The sequence below is a fragment of the Carlito syrichta genome, unplaced genomic scaffold (assembly GCF_000164805.1).
Source record: "Carlito syrichta isolate Samal-C Ts95f unplaced genomic scaffold, Tarsius_syrichta-2.0.1 Scaffold108052, whole genome shotgun sequence".
Classification (NCBI taxonomy): Eukaryota; Metazoa; Chordata; class Mammalia; order Primates; family Tarsiidae; genus Carlito; species Carlito syrichta.
Genome location: NW_007052148.1, coordinates 90,780 through 110,945, shown reverse-complemented (window position 1 = coordinate 110,945; position 20,166 = coordinate 90,780). Strand labels below are relative to the sequence as shown.

Here is a 20,166-nt window from a genome sequence, read left to right as displayed (position 1 = left end):
TATTTATCTGATTTTTTAGTAGTGGTGAGATACCTTCATGACAAGATAATATGACTCATTTTTGCCAACTCAAGAACCTAATTTAAGAGAGAAGAGCTGTGTTATTCCTAATGCTTAAATGTTATTCTTAGAAATTATATTTGTTTCATTGTTCTGATTCCCCCTAGCTTGATTCTATTTGGAACCAACAAAGGGCAACATTTTAAAACCCTGTGAAATATTTTTTATGAAAAATCTAGACCTTACTAAGAATGAATATTTCTGGTTTAATCTTCACAGTTAAAAATGTTAAGTCTGTATTTTCAAGATAAATTTTGCAGATTGGACTTAGTAATTGGATCATTTTTTCATGATTATGTGCCCTTTGCCAAGGGCTGTACACAAAAAGCATACCTTGTGCCTTGTCTGAGAAGCATAACCTTCTGACAGCTAAAGTACCCTTCAGACAAGAGCATAGTGAAATAATTTTAGAATGAGATTCTGTCCTGTCTTCAAAACAGAGCATATACCTTCTAGTAGTACATTTTGATGTCGTCAAGAATCATTTCTTATATCTAAATGCCTTCTTATACTTAAAGATGAAGATGTCATTTTGAGTCCCACAGACCTTGGAGCATTTTTATAGGAAGGTGACGATGTTAGTTTGACTTTGCTGCTTCCATCTAACTGAAATGGTAGGATAATGCATCTGCTTTCTTGTTGGGGTTTATATTTTAAAGTAAACTGTTTAATGAAGCAGGTCCAGGTTTATTTAGATCACTGGGAGGTGATATTTTCATATTCTCCGAAGATCACACTACTTTCCCTGTAGTGTACTAGGTAACTAGAAGAAGAGCTCATAACGTCTGTCTTGATGATAGATTTTGGAAGAGTCTAGAAGATGATCTATCTTGACTTTTTCAGATTGAATTTCTAAGTTTTGATTCTTTTCTTGAAGCTATTTCTACACATTAGTCAATGAGGACAGTTTCTTAACAATGTGTAGCCGAGATAGCAACTGCCCTAGGGTCTTGCCTGCCTCCCTCCATAGATCACTCCATAAGCATGTGTTTATCTACGGTACTTGGCACATGCGTATAGGGCATCTTAATGGTGTGCTCTATGGTTTTATTAAGGAAGCACTAGTATATTCAGCTTTAGTACTATTATATATAGTACTTGAAGCTGCTTTTTGCACAGAATATTTTAGTTACAGTCTCTGCTTTGAAAAGGAGAGAATTTTTCATTAAAATTATCAGTCTTTTGCTTGTCGTCTTATATTTATTCTTTTTAGATAGCAAGTTAAAGAAAGAGATTTGAGTTGATACTGAATTTTTGCAACTCCAGGTCCCAGAGTCCTTGTCACACCCACTCTCAGCCTAGTAACCATTAGTAAAAGACATTTAGAATCCATTTTTCACCACCCAGACTATTAAATAAGACTGACGGCCAGGATTTAGTGGTTAGAAATACTGTGTACTTTGTTCCACTGCCTTTCAACAAGAATCAGCATGTAAAGTTGAAATTTCCTGACCAGAATTTGGAAGATTATGATGTAATCCCCTGGACCTTGATTCCGGAAGATGGAGCTCTCTGAATATGGGTTTATTAGTTGGTGGTGAATTTGTGAGTCGCCAACTATTAGGCCTTTATGTCCAGATATTTATCTTAATTTATGGAGTAAGGTCCCTGAGTTCTCCTCTTTCCTTCCACAGGGCAAGCAGGAGGACTTCAAGACGACAGTTCTGGAGGGTATGGAGACGGCCAAGCATCAGGTGAGGGTGGCATTAGATGCTTGCCACTTAGTAGCAAGAGCCGCCAAGTCAGGAATTGATGCTTGCAAGTGTTTTTGGCTGTGCTATCCACATTTTAGCCAGAAGCGCAGGTGAAATTTAACCCACAGGATATAGTAGGAGAGAGTTGCAGCCAGAACAAAGGCAAGCAAAATCTTTTGAAGTCCTCAGGCCGATCTCAGCCCTCCACTCATCTTCATGTTTTTTGAGGAGATGGCGAATACTTTTCTCCCCAGCAGCTGTTACAGTAATAGTAAATATGATATAAAACATAGACTTAGGAATCATGGAACCTGTAAAAGGAAATATAGTAGTATATACATATAGGCTTGAAAGTCTTTCTTTAAAAAAAAAAATACTGAGAGGCATTTTAGAACTAGTCAGAGGACTGCAGGCAAGTGATATCCTTTTTTAAAAAATGGTTGTTACATGGTATTGGACACTTTTTTCAATTAACATTACGTAGTTAATTATTTTACAGTTTAAACATTTTGTTTCTCATGTGAAAATTACCTTTGGAAAATAGTCTATTTAAAACAGACCAAACAACATGAGATTTTTTACTTCTAGGAAAAAAAGTAAAGGATTTATGGGGGTCACCATCTGGAACAGTTAAAGTTTCCTTCCAGGAATTCAAAATAACGTGTCTGAATTTCATCCTTTGCCTCTTGTAGGATGTTTTTGTTTCAGTGCGCAAAACTGGTTTATATGTAACTTTGATAGAATTGGAATAGGTATTATTTCAGTTTTGGAAATTGTCACTTTTCAACTATTAAGTCTACTTTAAAATTTTTTGTCTTTTGCAGTTTGCATATAACATGTCCTGGGACTATTTGTATTTTACTTTCTTGGATCGAAGATAGTTAACTGATAATGCAACAATTAGGGGATCCAGAATGTTAGGAGGAGTCTTTAAATGCTTGTCAAGGATTGAGGTTGATCATCAGTACATGCTTATCTTAGAAGAGTTAAAACTCTTGTTCAGAGTCTCTATCTGTAGCAGATAAATCTTCAAGAATGCGTTTCTTCACATCACTCACAATTAGATCTTCCATGGAACTACTGAAGATCAGAGATCGCCTTTAGACTTTTAATCTTGAAGAAAGAAATTGAGTTTTTTCGTTTTTACATGAGTATTTGCTCTTAAACAATATAGTATATTGCTGAAAGTAAAATTCATATAAAACTGTGATGCTGCTGACTTACCGTTAGTAGAATGTGAGCTTTAAATGTTGCCAGGAATGGTGCTGACTTTTCTGAACCCTTCAAGATCTTTCTTCAGGTCTTTGTCTTGTTCAGAAGCATGCATTTGTGAAATAGTCAACAGTTAGAAACATATACTTACAAGCAATCAACATTCTTCTCTTAGTGAAGCCAAATGACGCTCATGGGTGTCTTGGGGCCAGGATCATATCTTGACTTCTTGAAACGCACCTCAAGTTGGTGTACATATCCAAGTTGGTGTACATATCCTAAATCTTAGAGCTAGTAGGGAAATTGAGGTCATCTTGTCTGAGTTCCTGCCTTCAGACTGACAGTATTGTATCTCCCCTATTTTATGGATTAGGACCTGAAACTTGAGGAAGTTAAATGATTCAACCAGTGATAAACCTGCAGTAGTGGAGAAGGCATGAGAACCCAGGGATCTTGCTTCTTAGTGCATTGATGATTCCTTACACTCTTAGAATTATTTAAAATAGGCATTTACCTACAAATAAACAATCTAAGTATAAGAAACTATATGATTCTCCTCTTTTTCTCTCTCCTCCCCCTATTCTTTATTCTGTTTACTTTTAAAGTATAGGACTTGATATCGTATATCTCCAGTTTACTTATTTTAAGTTAAAGTCTTTTATATTTCTGTGACCTTACTCTAGTCAAGATGCTACCTATCAGAATCAGGGGCAAATGATTCCATGGAACAGAGGCCCTGTAATCTGACCTGCCCCCTCATTCTTCCTCTCTTACTGACCTACTTCAAAAGGTCTCAGTTATTCCTCTGAAATGTTTAACTCCCTTTACTATGTTTTCAGGGAAAGTGTGAGCCAGTCAGACCATTGAAAAGAGCAGTTCTTTAGCATGACTGCATTCTGAAAGACATTGCTGGAATTTCCTGTGTGAAGGTGATAAGCAGAAAGGAACTGAACAGACTGGTATGAAGATAGTCTTGGAACTGTAAACAAATTTAGATAGCATCTTGAAACATTCTAAATTTCCAGAATACCAGATTCTATTACTTAATGGAACGCATAAACACCAAAGTACAAAACTATATTCTAGAACCAAGTCTAGATTACTTCTGAATTAGATTTAATATTGGTACTTTTAATTAAGGATGTTATTAAAGTCAGTTGTATTCTAAAAGATGTTTCCTCTAAAAGAGATACGTAGGAGTTAGTTTATCCAGTATGGTCTATACTTCATTTTGGTACTATCCTATAAAAATAAATGTTTTGATTTAGCCCCTCAATTTAAGTTTCCAACTAACATATGTTTTATTTATTTACAAAAAGGTTAGCTTGTCATGTAGGCTTTTCACCATGATTTTGGTAGTGGTCTTTGTTCTTTGAAATAAGTCTTTATCCCTCAACACCAAAAGGAAGAAAATAATTATAGAGACAAATTGGTATCAGAGTATTAAAAATAGCTAAGTTTTTTGTTCTTTTTTTAGAGACAGAGTCTAACTCTGTCACTCAGGCTGGAGTGCAGTGGCACAATCATGGCTCATTGCAACCTTGACCTGCTGGACTCAGGCGATCCTTTGCCTCAACCTCCCAAGTAGCTGGGACTATAGTTGTGCGCCCCCACACCTGGCTAATTTTTATATTTTTTGTAGAGATGAGGTCTCATTTTTTGCTCAGGCTGGTCTTGAACTCCTGGGCTTAAGTAATCCTCCCACTTTAGCCTCACAAAGTGCTGGGTTTACAGGTGTGAGCCACTATATCAGGCCTAGAGATTCTTTTAAACTACTGCAGAACACATAAATAATATTCCTTAATCATTAACATGTTCTCAAAATTCTGAAAGCTAGACAACTATATTAGAGTGATATTTGATAAGAATATTTGCAGTAAGCAGCCAAATATAATTTTAGTGTCTTCTCCTACGTGGTTTTTCTGACATTGAAGAATATTATTTTGCAGTAGGATTGATGTTCAGTGACTACTAATTAAACGTGTAGAATATAATATAGCTAAGAAAGAATTCCTATTTTTGGCAGGGAACAGTGAAATTTAATAGAAATAATTGATTTTCATGTTAATAGTATACATGTATAAACTATACGAAAGAAGTAACCTATTAAGAGCTATTTGGTTCAGATACTCAGGATTTATTTGTAGATAATGCTTCTTATAAGGTGCGATGTTTTTGGTCTTGGTTTTTGTTTTTATTTGTTTACTTTTTATTTCTTTTTATTTGAGGATAGAGAATTGGGGGCATCAAAGCAGTATGGTTTTAGAAAATTTCATATTACTAAAATAACCTGTAGTCAGCATTTCTTCTTTTCTTAAGTTTATGCTTCACCTAAAACAATATGACTCTTATTTATTATTTTTTCCCCTAAGGAATAAATTGTCCTGACAGTCTTTAATTTTAGGTATGGATTAATTAAATGTAAAGATTGTTGATTTGATTTAGTGATGTGGAACACAGTATTTATGCCCTCATTATCTACAGTGGATAGTAGCCCTTTCTCCTTGCCTCTAAGAACAGTGTCTTTAAATGTGTGGCCCATAATTAGCATTAGGCATTTTTGCTTAACCTCTTGTTAACCATGATTTTTTTCTAGGTAGTATTTGCCATTTGGACATCTTTGTAGAAACAGACCCCTCAATAGCTTAGCTGTAATTTTCTAAGTTACATCTTTACCTGTCTTGTTCTTTTCTTATTTTACTAGCGCCTTTTGGTTAGTTTTGCTTCCATTATCTGCTTCCAACTTTTTGTTTTATGTGCTTTCAAGTGATTATGTATGAATATTTGGCATGAGAGGGGGTGAAAAAAAACCCCAAATTATTTTTTTGAGAGTGGACCCTTTGTAGTACAGGCTTCCCCCACTAGGTGAGTGCTCTTAGAACCCATCAGCATCAGAGGCTACGTTTGACTTCAGTGAATTTTTTATTCTTTCAAAGCATCTGCCCATTTCATGGTGGGTGATTTATAAGAACAATCTGCCCATATCGCCCTGAATGTTAAGCAGTTTTTGACCAAAATCAGCATGACTTCCCATGCCCCACCCTCTCTATTCATCTGATCTCACCCCAAGTGACTTTTTTTGTTGTTTCCCTGGTGAAGTCCTCAAAGGGAAACATTTTTGCTGATGTGGAAGAGGTGAAACAACAAATGGCAGAAGCACTAAAAGCCATCAAAATTGATGTGTTCAAAAACCATTTTAAGCAGTGAAAAAATGTGTCTCAGTGGGTGTATTACATCATACAGAGAGAACTTTGAAGGTGACTGAAGTTTAAACATGTTAGGAATAACTGCACAGTTTTTTTTTATAAATAAACTTCTTTTTGGGGGAATTCCCCCTTATATATAATTACTTCAATGGTATTGGCTTTTAAAACTTTTTAAATTGTGTCTTGATTTTTTTTTAATAAACTGGTGATTGAGTATATTTATACTTCTAAGATCACCTTATGAACATGTACTTAACTGCCATTTTATATAAATATCATTTAATACCCAACTTAAAGAGTTTCAAATAACACTTATAGTATATAATATATGTATACACTATATGTATATGTGTTATGTGTAGTAACATTTTACTTGTTAGTATATAGTGAAGCATTTTCTGCCAGAAAAGGGAAATTCCTTGCATTTTCTATCTTATCATCTTGGTCTGCTTAATTTCTCTCACTTGCTTGTCAGCATTGACTTGAGAACTAATGCATGATACTACTGATGGGATGATGTCTTTCTACTGTTGATTATTGTTATCAGAGTCATCTTTCTGTTCCATGCTTAATCCTAAAGGAAGGCATATGAGAGAGAGAGAGAGAACACACAGAGAGAGAGAGAGAGAGAGAGAACACACACAGAGAGAGAGAGAGAGAGAGAGAGAAAGAGAGAGAGAGAACACACACACATATGCATGTTTTTTTGTTTGGTTTTTTTGAGTCAGAGTCTCACTGTGTTGACCAGGCTGAAGTGCAGGGGCACGCTTGTGGCTACTGCTACCTTGATCTGCTGGGCTCAGGCGGTTCTTCCACCTCAGCCTTCCAAGTAACTGGAACTATAGGCGCACACCACCACACCTGGTTAATTTTTTTGATTTTTTGTAGAAATGAGGTCTTGCCAGTTGCCCGGGCTGGTCTCGAACTCCCGAGCTTAGGCAGTTCTCTTGCCTCAGCCTCCCAAAGTGCTGGGTTTATAGGTGTGAGCCACTGCACCCAGCTGTCATTGTGCTTTTTAATCTACAACCTTTTTTGCTTACCTGTACTTTCCTTTATTCTGGTTCTTTAGTTTTAAATTTTATTGTGCACTATCAATAATGCTAATTTTAATTAGAATATAATCTAATATTATAAAATTATTTTATGATGAAGAAAATATTTCAAATGCCTCCTTATAAGGTATATTGTTTTACTCATTAGTAAAGTATAAACTTTTGAATGTTAAAGCTCAAAAGAGTGGCTAATTTCTAAGGCAGTTAAAGCTTTTGTGACAAATTGAGCTTTTGTTTGTTTTTAAAGGAAAATGAGATCAAATTAAGGCAAAATTATTCAGAGTTTTTTGTCAAAAAAGTAGTTTGAGACATCATCATTAGCTCCAGTTTCATATTCACGGGCACTTTTCCTAGAAGGCCTTTGCTTTCTTTGCTAGGTGTGGAGGGTGCAGCTTTTCAGAGCCGACTTCCTCATGACCGGATGACTTCTCAAGAAGCTGCCTGTTTCCCCGACATTATCAGTGGACCTCAGCAGACCCAGAAGGTTTTTCTGTTCATTAGAAACCGCACAGTAAGTTTCCATGTCCGCTTCCTTTTTTACCTGGATTATAAAAAGTACATATGGCTTTTATAGACAATATGGAAAAAAGTTGAAAAGGAGGAAATAATTTTAAAATTGTTCATAATACTATTAGAGATAACCACTGTTAAAATTAATTGTTTCTCCTTTGAGTATTTACAAAAGTATATATGTAATTTTTGTTTTTATAAAATTGAGATCTTGCATGTATTCCTTTGGATCCCTTTTTCATCTCATAGACTCATAAATATATATTCGGATCTTTATTTTTAGGCATTTAAATAATTTTTAAAAAATAATCACTTTGTCCTTCCCCCTCAGAGTAAGAGAATCCCTTACTTACCCTGTTTTGTTCATCTGGTTCATCTTCCTCCTCTGGCTGAATGATTAACTTTAGTGTCTGCATAATATTTCATCTGGCAATTGGGTTATAATTTAAATGTTGGACATGTAAGTTTTCATTTTTGCCTTATAGTTAAGCTCTGAACAGTCCTATCCATTCTTGACTTTATTTCTGGTTGTTGTGTCCTTATGATAGAGTTCTAGAAGGAAAGCTATCTTGGCAAAAGTTATGAATACTTGTAAAGTTTTGATATGTATTGCCAGATTACCTCCCAGAAAGTCAGCACCCCATTGCCCTGCCCATTTTTATTTAATCAGTGATAATCTGTGCTACTGTAATAGGCCAGAGCCCTCTCTTTTCTTGTTCATTTTTTTGATTACTGAGAATGACTGCTTTTTCACATTTATTAGTTGTTTCTATTTCTTCTGTGAATTTTTCTCTCATATTCTTTACTCATCAGAAATTCTTATTTAACCATAGAATAGATAAAGGGACAGTGCTATTCAGAACATATTAATCTTACTCTAGGTGATAAAAAGTAGAAGATTTACATTGCCATTCAGCTGTTTTGAATATCAATATAGCTCAGAGATGTTATTAGAATGTCTACTTTTTAGCCACTACTAGTTTTATTATTTTGGCTGTTTGATTGCAAAACTACTGCTAAATTTGGATTGTTAAATGTCATTTAGTTAGTGTGATTAGTAGGTTATACTGGGTTTTTGTAATACTGAAAAAAGATAAGGTTCTTTTTTTAAAAAGCGAACGGAAAATTTTTAGTAGATATTTCTGTGTCTGATTTGTCTTAACATTTACTCTTAAGTGGATTTTCTAGACAAAATTGTCATTTTTTCTTTCACCTGATAGGAATTTTTACTTTTTACTTGAATTTGGTAGATTTACAGGAATCTCTATCTTTCTTGATTCACCAAAAGTCGTTTTGGGGAAGAGTTAGCTGAGGTTAGATTTGTGATCTCTGGCTGTGAAACAGAACACAAATGAATCTCTCCTGCAAGAATCGTTCAGTTCTTTAATCTTGAATGACATCTTTTGCCTCCAGATTTTAAAATTGCAGCTTTAGGATTACTGAACTAGAATCTGTGACCTGAGCTTTATTTTATAGGATGGAAGGAGACAACTTGTGTTAGGGGTCAGAAGCTTGGGTCCAGTGTGTACTTGAGGAAGTTTATTTACCTTGACAGTGGCCATTGAGAAAAGTAGAGTATCCATGTGGATTTGGTCACATCCCTTAGTAATTTGTCTTATTTGTGCATAACCAAATTAATTACTTCTGGTTGAAACTTATATATGGAGCAGTCTTTATTAATTTTTAGCAAAGACTTACATATGATAGAATTTAGGTTGTTTTGCATTTTGCAAATATATATTCACTTTGAAGAGAATTCATGTTATAATTTGGTAGTATTTGAAATCATTGACTGCTCCTTTCATCTTAAACACAATATTGGCTTTGGTAACATAGTATTCTATTCTGCTTTTTCTCCTGCCTCCCTGGTTGTCTTCTCTGATTGCTTTGTAGGCTTACCCTTAACATTGGCCATTCTATGAGCTATGTGGGCGTTCTTAAGACTCCTTAAGTTTTCCTCCTCTCTTCCCTATCTTCCTCCTCTAGGAGCCCTCTTCCATGCATTTGGCTTCAGTTATCACCGTAAGCAGATGACTCCAGACCTTCTTTCTCTTTTGAGCCCCAGACTATATATCTATCTCCTCTTGTTGTCTTGGGGCTAAACTCATTACCTCATTTCTTCTTTCAGTGACCCCATTCAGTGAATGGCATACCACCTCCTTTAGTTGTACAAGCCAGAAGTGGAGAAGTTGTTCTTGACACCTTTCTCCCCAGTCTCAGCGTATCTACTTGATCACTAGATTTTGTGGATTTTATTTACTCAGTATCTGGAGTTAGGTGACCCAGGCTTAAATCCTAGTTGCTCTATACTAGCTGTATGGCCTTGAGTTTTTCTTTTTTGGGCTAAATATCCACCAACTTCTTCAGGAATTAGCTCATTTGACATGGTTTTGGGTTTCATCAGTTTCTTTTGTCAGGAATACAACCCTCACTGTTTAAATGAAAGAAAAGTTCTTTAATTTGAGGCCTTACAATTAAAAAGATGGTTTTAAAGATAGTCAAATGGCATATGTCTGTTTGTATGTAATACAGTTTATGTCATTTAAATACAGTTGCAGTTGTGGTTGGATAATCCAAAGATTCAGCTGACATTTGAGGCTACTCTCCAACAGTTAGAAGCACCTTATAACAGTAAGTAGTGTGTTCAGTAGGACTAATTTTAATGGATTGTGAAAATTGATATTTCCTTTCAGGAACCCTATAGCTCCATGATCATTGTTTTCATTCATGTATTTCCATTTCACTTTACCTTATTCTGTGCAAAATGGTTCTCTATGTTTTTATTTACTTTCCTGATCTTTAAATTGGGTTGACAGATAAGCTCAAGAGATTCTAAAATAACTCCCCTTGATCTGTTGTACAGCTTTGATCTATGGAATGCTTTGTTGGTACTTGATTGGTTGGCTATCTGATTTCTTATCTCCCACTTGCCACCAACAAAGTCTTGTGATGCTTTTGCCAAAATAAATGAGCATTAAAACTACTTTATAGCTGGGCACCTATAATCCCAGCACTTTGGCAAGTGGAGGCAAGAGGATTGCCTGAGCCCAGGGGTTCGAGACAAGCTTGGGAAACAGCAAGACTTCATCTCTACAATAAATCAAAAAATTAGCCAGGTGTGGTGGTGCACACCTGCAGTTCCAGCTATTTGGAAGGCTGAGGCGGGAGGATCACCTGAGACCAGCAGGTTGGGACTGTGGTAGCCTTGAGTATGCCATTGCACTCCAGCCTGGATGACAGAGTGAGACTCTGGCTCAAAAGAGAAAAACCTACTTTATGAAGGTTTGGTTTTGTTCTCATTCCATCTATAATGGAATGCTATTCTTTTCTTTTCTTTTTTTTTTGAGTCAGCCTCACTCTGTTACCCAGACTGGATTGCAGTGGCGTGCACTCCAGCCTGGGTGACAGTGAGACTCCAACTCAAAAAAAAAAAAAATCCAAGTTACATGACAAGCATTTTGCTTCACCTCATAAACTAATAATTTTATGAATCACTTTTCTAAAGGAATTACATGATCAGAAGTTTATAGGAAAGATCTTTTGAATGGCTTCATGATGGAGAAATAGAAGAATTAGAAGACTTTTCTGTTTAAACTGCTGAAAATATAAACTTGTTTTTAATCCTCTTATTCTGTAGGTGATACTGTGCTTGTCCACCGAGTTCACAGTTATTTAGAGCGTCACGGTCTTATCAACTTTGGCATCTATAAGAGGATAAAACCCCTACCAAGTAAGGACCTACTTGAATGAGGCCAGTGAATTTTATAGTTTTAAGATATGATTCCAGCACTGAATTTTATAGCCATGATGCATTTTATTTTATTAGCATTTTATTTTTATTTGTAGACCTATATTTCAAGTAAAAATGTTCCCAGTTTTATCTTCGTATAAGTCAAATTAAAAATAAAATTTCTTAATAAATTTGCTTTTCCTTTAATTTCTGGTTTGATAGCTACTCAGTAAAAGATATACTGGATTTCCAATTTTAAAAAATAAGAATAAAACAATAAAACTTATTAAAAATGAAAGATGTCATTTTTGCCAGTAGGAGGTTTGAAGTTTTTCTTTCATTGACTAGTTCTTTATGCTGCTAATGGTTGCTTTTTTTAAAGGCTTAACTAATTTTTCAAAAAAGGAATACTAGATTAAGACTACAGAAGTAGAGATTAACGGAAATAGCATATGCCCAGAATATATCCTAGTACAATTATGAAGTAGATAAAGCAGATTATTAATAAACTAAGGATCACAGGTACTGAAACACATGAATTAAGTAGTGAGAACATAAATCTTAAGGTAATGAATTTGATTTATTAATGTTCAACATTGAATTTATACATTTTAGATAGTTGATTTGTTTTCAGATAGTTGCTGTATTTTGAATGTAACTGTCTAAATTGCTTACTTTGTAAAAAACATAATAAGGTGTTGTGAACCTAGAGATCTTCATAAGAAAAACACTAAAATATAAACTCTAATATCTATAGCAAAATGATCTAATTTTTGTTTTTTGTTTTTTTTGCTTTTAGCTAAAAAGACAGGAAAAGTAATAATTATAGGCTCTGGGGTCTCAGGCTTGGCAGCAGCTCGGCAGTTACAAAGTTTTGGAATGGATGTAACACTTTTGGAAGCCAGGGTAAGAATTTTGAGTTTAGAAGCCTTTCCTAATGGAAATATGGTTAGGAAATTATCTGTTGCAAATTAAGGAATCATACAACTTAAACCAAGTCAAATTGATTTGTATAACAATCCAAGTATTTTGAATAGTGTTATTTAGATGGGATAGAGCATTTTTGACAGTAAAACTTGAAAAGCACTCAGTGAGTATTTAGAATTTGTAAATGATCCATATATTATTTTTTCATTTTTTTTGAGTTGGAGTTTCACTCTGTCACCCAGGCGGGAGGGCAGTGGCATGCTTACGGCCACCACAACCTTGACCTGCTGGGCTCAGGTGATCCTTCCACCTCAGCCTTCCAAGTAGCCAGAACCACAGGCACATGCTATTGTAGAGGCAAGGTCTCGGCAAGTTGCCTGGGCTGATCTCGAACCCATGGGCTCAGGCAGTCTACTTGCCTTGGCCTCCCAAAGTGCTGGGATTGCAGGCTAACCCACTGAGCCCGGCCCATATATTCTTTTGATGGAGATTCTCAGGTCATTGTTTCTTGAAGTTAGCGTTCAAGTTTGGAACCTTCATGGACATAGTCTTTGTAGGAGGCAGTTATTTTTGGAACAGAGTAACTTGTATTCCCTATTTGATAATCAAAGAAAAAACATTGCTTCTTGGGCAGGCGCCAGCTTTTAGAAGCGAAGATACTGGTTCTTTTATGGTTAATCCTGGTGAGAGAAATGGAAACAGGAGGAGAAAGAGATAATGGCACAAAGTAGGAAAAAGAGCATCATATCAGGATTCTTTTATTTAGATGATTTTCATGAGTAATTTCTGAAATCTATCTTCCAGTAGCTAAAGGCCTCCCTGGATTCCAGTCATGTTATTTTCTAATTTTTAATATTCTTTATTTTTTTTTTTAATTTCAGTAGCTTTAGGGGGTACAAATAGTTTTTGGTTACATGATTGCATTGTATAGCAGCAAAGAGGTCTGGGCTTTAAGTGTACCCACCACTTCCATCAGTGCACATTGTACATTATATATAGTTCAAATTGCTTTTTTTGTCCTTTCCATCTCCCCCTCTGAATGTCCAGTGTCTGTTATGTCATTCTCTGTGCCTTTCCACATTCTTAGTTTAGCTCCCACTTATAAGTGAGAATGTAGGTGTTTGGTTTTCTATTCCTGAGTTAGTTCACTTAGGATGATGTTCTCCAGTTCCATCCAAGTTGCTGCAAAAACCATTATTTCATTCTTTTTGATAGCTGAATAGTATTCCACACCACATTTTCATTTTCCACTTATTGGTTGATGGGCATTTAGGTTGATTCCACATCTTTGTAATTGTAAATTGTGCTGTGATGAAGGGGCATATGCAGATGTCTTTTTTATGTGATGACCTCTGTTCCTTTGGGTAGATTCCAGTCATTTTAAAAACACACTTCACAGGTAACCCAAACAATCTGAAATTTTATAAAAACTTCCAAAATGTTATATATAGTTCAAGTTGCTTTTTATCAACTTCTAATTTTTAAAAATACTCTTTTTTTTTTGAGTTGAAGTCTCTGTTGCTCAGGCTGGAGTGCAGTGACATGCTCATGGCCACCACAGCCTTGGCCTGCTGGGTTCAGGTGATCCTTCCGCCTCACCCTTCCAAATAGCTGGAACTATAAGTGCACACCACCCTACCCAGCTAATTTTTGTATTTATTGTAGCGACCAGGATTTGCTATGTTGCTCTGGCTAGTCTTAAATCCCTGGGCTCAGGTAACTCTTTTGCCTATGCCTCCCAAAGTGCTGGGATTACATACGTGAGTCACTGCCCCCATCTAAAGTACTATTTTAAACAGAGTATGAGAAAATCAAAATTAAATATTTTCTGGATATAGTCTGTTGTTAAGGTTTGAGGTTTTTGTTGTTAAAAATATTTTATTTATTCAGAAAACATTGTGTGCACTTTGTGTACTGTGTACTGAGAATGCAGTAGGATCCTTATGATCCCTACCCATGTGGAATTTATAATCTGATGTATAGGTTTTTGTTTTGTTTTGCTTCATTGCTTGTTTGGCGTTTATAGAGTACTCTCATATTATTCTCATATTATTCATAATTATTAAATTATCACTACCATTCAGTAAGGTTTCCCAGTACTTGAAAATCCTTAATCAGGAGAGATAACCCTGGGCCTATTTAGGGATGAGATAGTATCAACAGTGTATGTTCAGTAGACTCCCTGCCCTGGGCTTAGGGCTGATTTGTGAGAGCTCATTCGTCAGAGGAATCATCTATCAAATTTTTCATGGGTAACTTTGGAGATTGGGGAGCACAAGTCAGATCACAGTAGGAGAAAGGGGGTGTTTAGTGTTGGACTTTGTGAACAAATGTTTTCTATGTGAGTGGCCCTTGTTCAACCTATACATTAAAAGGTATTATAGACAGCTAGGTAGAGAGATAATAGTACCTGTGACTAAATATGTCTTCTAGCTGTCAAATTGTTTTATATCACATTTAACTTGGTGCCTTTCATGTCATTTGTTTACCTACCTCTAACTCAAACAGTCTATGAGTTAAACTTTGTCTGCTTTTTGGGATGTGTGTATGTGTGTATCTGTCTGGCTCTGTCGCACAGGCTGGAGTGCAGTGGCACACTCACAGCCATTGCATCCTCGACCTGCTGGGCTCAGGCAATCCTGCCTCAGCCTTCCAAGTAGCTGGAACTGCAGGTACCTCATCACCATGCCTGGCTAATTTTTTTGATTTATTGTAGAGACACGGTCTCACCAAGTTGCCCAGGCTGGTCTCAAACCCCTAGACTCAGGCAGTCCTCTTGCCTCAGCTTCCCAAAGTGCTGGGATTACAGGCGTGAGCCACTGTGCTGGCTAAACTTTGTCTAAAGAACTGTTGAACTCCATGTAAACTGTGCATCTTTTTTTTTTTAATTATTAAAGACAAATCCATGGTATGGTACTTTGCCAAGTTTGTGATTAAAACGTTGAGAACTGATGATTTTGACTATTTAATTTCTGAAAAACAGGATCGTGTGGGTGGACGAGTTGCCACGTTTCGCAAAGGAAACTATGTGGCTGACCTTGGAGCCATGGTAGTAACAGGTCTTGGTAAGTAGTTCTTCCTTTTGTGCTGTAATATATGATATTGAGTCTGAGATTCGTAAGTCTCAGAGTCTTATGAGTCTGAGATTCATAAGATTGTTTATGCTTACATTTTAAAACCTTAACTGCAGTTTAAAAATACATTGGTGTCAACAGGGTGCCTGAATGAAACGTAATTGTACACCTAACCCTTAACTGTACCTCACAAAACCATAATAAAAAATATTGATTAAAAAAAAAAAAAAAAAAAAATATATATATATATATAGGTGTAGGGTACTCTTCTGTTTGTGAGAGGCAAATTACCAAATACTGTAGTCTTCTTGTAAGGATATACTGATATGTGCAGAATTTAAATTGTACATATCTTTTGACCTAGGGTATCTTTTTCCAGTTCTAGGAAATTATCCTAAGCCAATAGACAAGTGGACAGTGCAGTGTTTTGATAGTAGAACAATGGAAACCACAGATTAGAAGATTAAATTATACAGTGAAACATACAGCCATTTAAGAATTATCTAGCTCCATATTAATTTAAAATGATGTCCAAAATATATTGCTAAGTTGAAAAAGATTATAAAACTGTATGTTATGATTCTTTTATTTGTATCTGTAATTTATGTACTTACAATCTAGAAAGATTTGCAATAAAATGTTAACTAGTGAGACTATAGGTAATTTTTTTACATTCTTTGTTTATTGTACATATTTTTACTTTGAGCATTTTTTGAGAAATAATTCACACACCATAAGCTTTTAAGCATGTATTATTTTGAGTGAAAGTATTTTTATCTTGAAATTTTTGTTCTTTTTTCACAGGTATATCAAATTTAACTGTTTGAGTTTTTTCTAGGAGGGAATCCCATGGCTGTGGTCAGCAAACAAGTAAATATGGAACTGGCCAAGATCAAGCAAAAATGCCCACTTTATGAAGCCAATGGACAAGCTGTAAGTTGAGGACAAACAGGACCTTTCAGAATTTCTTTAGTTCAGTTGAACAATTTTAGGGGAATATATGGATGAGCATATGCACATATGAATATAAACTAAGGGTAAAAATGATATGACATCATTCTGGTTGTTTCTTATCTCCAGGCTATGTATGAGGGGATTGTATATATGAAAATTTACATGATTGTTTAGGTATTTTAAACATTTAATAAAGGCTAGCTAGATAGTTAATCTTTTTATTTGACTGTGGCCACTTACTCCAAGAGATCTGTAGAATTGAAAACTGATTCTTCATTTCTTTGTATTGTGCCTTCCATCATGTGCTTTAGCTTCATGTGCTCTTTATGACTTCAGTTTTGTGTTTATAAGTTCAGATTTTTGATGGCTAGTATTCAAATGGTGGTACTTAACCAAATGCATACTAGGTGTGTAGGTTACAGTATTCGTTGACCAGAGGTATAGGTATTTCCCATACTTAGTAAGACAGTAGCGTGGAAGTGATTATTGATATGGGGGAGTAAGAGTAGTTCAACCACCATAAGATGGGCTTAGATCAGGGGTCCCCAACCCCTGGGCTGTGGACTGGTTCTGGTCTGTGTGGCTTGTTAGGAACTGGGCCACATAGCAGGAACTGAGCAGTGGGCAAGCAGAGCTCCTTCTGCTGTCAGATCAGTTGGATCAGTGGCGGCATTAGATTCTCATAGGAACAACCCCTATTGTGAACTGCACATGCAAGAGATGTATATGGTGAGTTGAGCTATTGTTTCTAAAAGTGGTAAAAGCTCAAGTCTTGAATTGTATGTAATAGGTTTCCGGAGACTGCCTCACATTCCTATCTGCCTTTAGGCTTTATGGGGTTCATATCAGAGAGGGATATGAGCCCCATCCTGGTCCAGATTGACCCCCCCCAAGGCTTGGTGCGGGGTGGTACGGGAGGCTTCTGGCAGAATAAAGAATGGAGAGGGAAAGGATGAAGTATAGGTTAACTCAACAGTTCATCCTCGTTTTTATAGTGGTGAGTAATAAAAATGGGAAAAAAAATCAGTAAACTTGTTACTCTGCCAAGGTCTGTAAAGGATATAGAGGTGAATAAGTTCCTGTTATAGTCTAGTGGTACTTGTACACAAATGATTCCTTTTTCCCAACTTTTTGTTATTGAAATGTAAGAAGCTGCACAAAAGTAGAAAGAGTACTATAATGAATCCCATTTCCCTAGTCTTGTTTGATCCTATTCCTGCACTTTTCGGTGGGGGGGGCGGTCTCTGTAGTATTTTAAAGCAAATCACAAACATATCACTTGTAAATATACCAGTAACACAAAATCAAAGCAGATTTCCCAGGGGTTAGCTAGAAGAACAAATCATTATGGGAGGACCAAGGAGCTAAAGAGTATGTGGAGATGGGAGGGAAGGGCAGGGAGAGATGGCGGGAGGGAGAGCATTTGTGAATGACTGGTCAGGACTTCAACATGTACTTGTGGAAGAGAAAGGCATTGGAGGCAAGGAAGATTTAGTCTAAGGAGAGATGGCTGTAAAGGAGATGGGATTATACTAGTGAGGGCAGAACAATCGAAAGCTCATTTGGGTGGGACCCTGCTGTGGTGGATGTTTTCTAGGCTGATTTGTAGGCTGGAACTGGAGAGGTTTGAGAGCAGGGGAAGTGACATGACTGATAGGTGTTTCAGTTTTGGGTTGATAGGCAATTAAGTACAGAACGGAGTTGAGGAGGCCAGCTTCCATAGTGGCTGTTTTAGCCATCCTCCAAAAGTGATAGAGTCCACCCTCAAGATTTCCCTGATCACTGAGACTCCTTCTTCCTTAGACTCTCCTGAATGTAGAGCATGTTCATAGTCTTCCAGCAGTAAAGAGAGAACTTTTTTTCTAGTAGAGATAACCAGAGAAATTGACTGCTTTCTTGGTAATAGATGAGCTTTAACACCTTTTTAAAAACTTTTGTTTCCAAATGGTATACCAGTACTATACTCAAGGGGGGCCTGCCCTGGCTGCTAGTCTGCAAACTAACTATTGGCTGCCAGTATGGGATGAGATAAAGAAATCACATCGTTTAACAATCTTTATTCTGGTAGTAAGACTTTCCCAATGAAGAAAATGCACCTGATTTAGGTTCTGGTACCATATCTCTCTAGGACTAGCCCTTTGAGTAGCACTGCAGTAAACAATTATTTTAATCTGGTGGGTAGTTTTCAGCATTTTATATGTAGGGATGTTTTTCCAGGTGAAATTGTTAGTTGTCATTCAATTCTGCTCTATATGGGATTTTTTCTAAGTTGATATGTTTGTATTTGGTTCAGTAGCCAAGTAGTAAGGAACATTTTTTTTTAAAGCATCCTCAGATTTGGGAAAGAATTCTTTGTGGCTTTGAGTTATGCTTGCCTTAAGTTAATCTAACTTAAAGAAGGCATGTTAATGTTTCTGTATGTTGCTGTCTCTAGTAGTCTAACTGGGTAAGAATAGACAACTTAGTGACTAGTAGACTAGCTTTTGGCTTACAGGACAGGTACAAAGAGCCCCATTAATTTATACTTATAATTACAAATATGTTTCATAGCTTTAGAAATCTAAAAGGGTAAGTAGGTCAGTAGTTTCATTCTCTTATTGCAGGAGAAGAAACTAAAGCTCACACTTGTGTTTGCCTAAGGTCATATAGTCAGTCAGCTGGAGAGCCAGAATCCATTGCCTGGTGTTGTGACTCATATTCCCATACTTGTCCTACTACACCTGGCTGATATTTCAGGGAAGATGGTGGTAAGCTGAGTGTGTGCAACTCTTTCTAACTGCCTGTGTGGTGACTACATCAGCTGAGTCTCCTCATAGCTTTCTTTCAGTTGTTACTCTTGGAGTCAACAAGGCCCACTTAGAGTTCTCTCAGCTATTGATTTTTCTTCAGTCAACTGTTGGATGAAATGGGGTTGTATTTCTCATTCTGCGGACAGCCTTAGTAAAAAAAAAAAAAGGGTAATTTGATGGTTCTGTTGTTAGTTCATAGAAATTAATTATACCATCCTGTACAAGGCCATAAGATTACTCAGAGTTATAAATATCACTTGTGATATTGTCTTAAGGACATACCCCACACCAGGGATTTTGTTGATATAGGAAAAAAAAATCATGTAGTAAGTGGTTTTTGGTTGTTATTGTTTTAATTACAATCACAAGAATCCCTCAAAAAGTTTACCTCTGTTCTCGCTTGACCTACATTTGCAGCTAGAATTTTGAGTTTCTGTGTTTGTTTTTGACAGGGGAAATTTATTTTGTGACTGGGTGACTAGAACAAGGTCTTTCATATTAAAGATATCAAGGGATATAATACAAAGACTTAAAGTAATATAAGGATATTAAGGATATCCCTATAAAGAGAAGACTCCATTACCTTAAACCTGTAAAACAGGGCCTCGGATTGACTGGCAATAGAGTTACACTCTGACCTATGCTGTAATCAGTAATCAGCTTTAACTGGGCATGGAGAAGGTTAGGAAATAGAGTGATTCATATTTCAGGAACATTTGGGAGTCACCAGTGAGGGAGCTGAAGTAGATTGGTGGGGGAGAAGCAGGATATGGCTCTGAGTGTTTTCTGCATCTCCTATACACAAGCTAGTAATGTGGAACTTTTAGATTTTTTTTTTTTCTTTCTTTTTTTTTTTTGAGTTGGAGTCTCACTCTCACCCAGACCGCTCCCGGCCACCGCAGCCTCGACCTGCTGGGCTCCGGCAATCCTTCCACCTCAGCCTTCCAAGTAGCTCTGA

At 36.4% G+C, this 20,166-nt stretch overlaps 1 protein-coding gene across 1 annotated transcript in view; it reads left to right on the top strand.

The window, feature by feature from the left end:
* The window catches only part of KDM1A (lysine demethylase 1A), a 66,225-nt gene that overhangs the window by 26,575 nt on the left and 19,484 nt on the right, over window positions 1-20,166 (top strand). Inside the window, 7 exon segments of the mRNA XM_021717369.1 lie at window positions 1,695-1,754; window positions 7,602-7,735; window positions 10,287-10,365; window positions 11,372-11,464; window positions 12,264-12,370; window positions 15,375-15,456; window positions 16,304-16,398. Of these exon segments, the coding sequence (XP_021573044.1) occupies window positions 1,695-1,754; window positions 7,602-7,735; window positions 10,287-10,365; window positions 11,372-11,464; window positions 12,264-12,370; window positions 15,375-15,456; window positions 16,304-16,398 (650 nt within the window).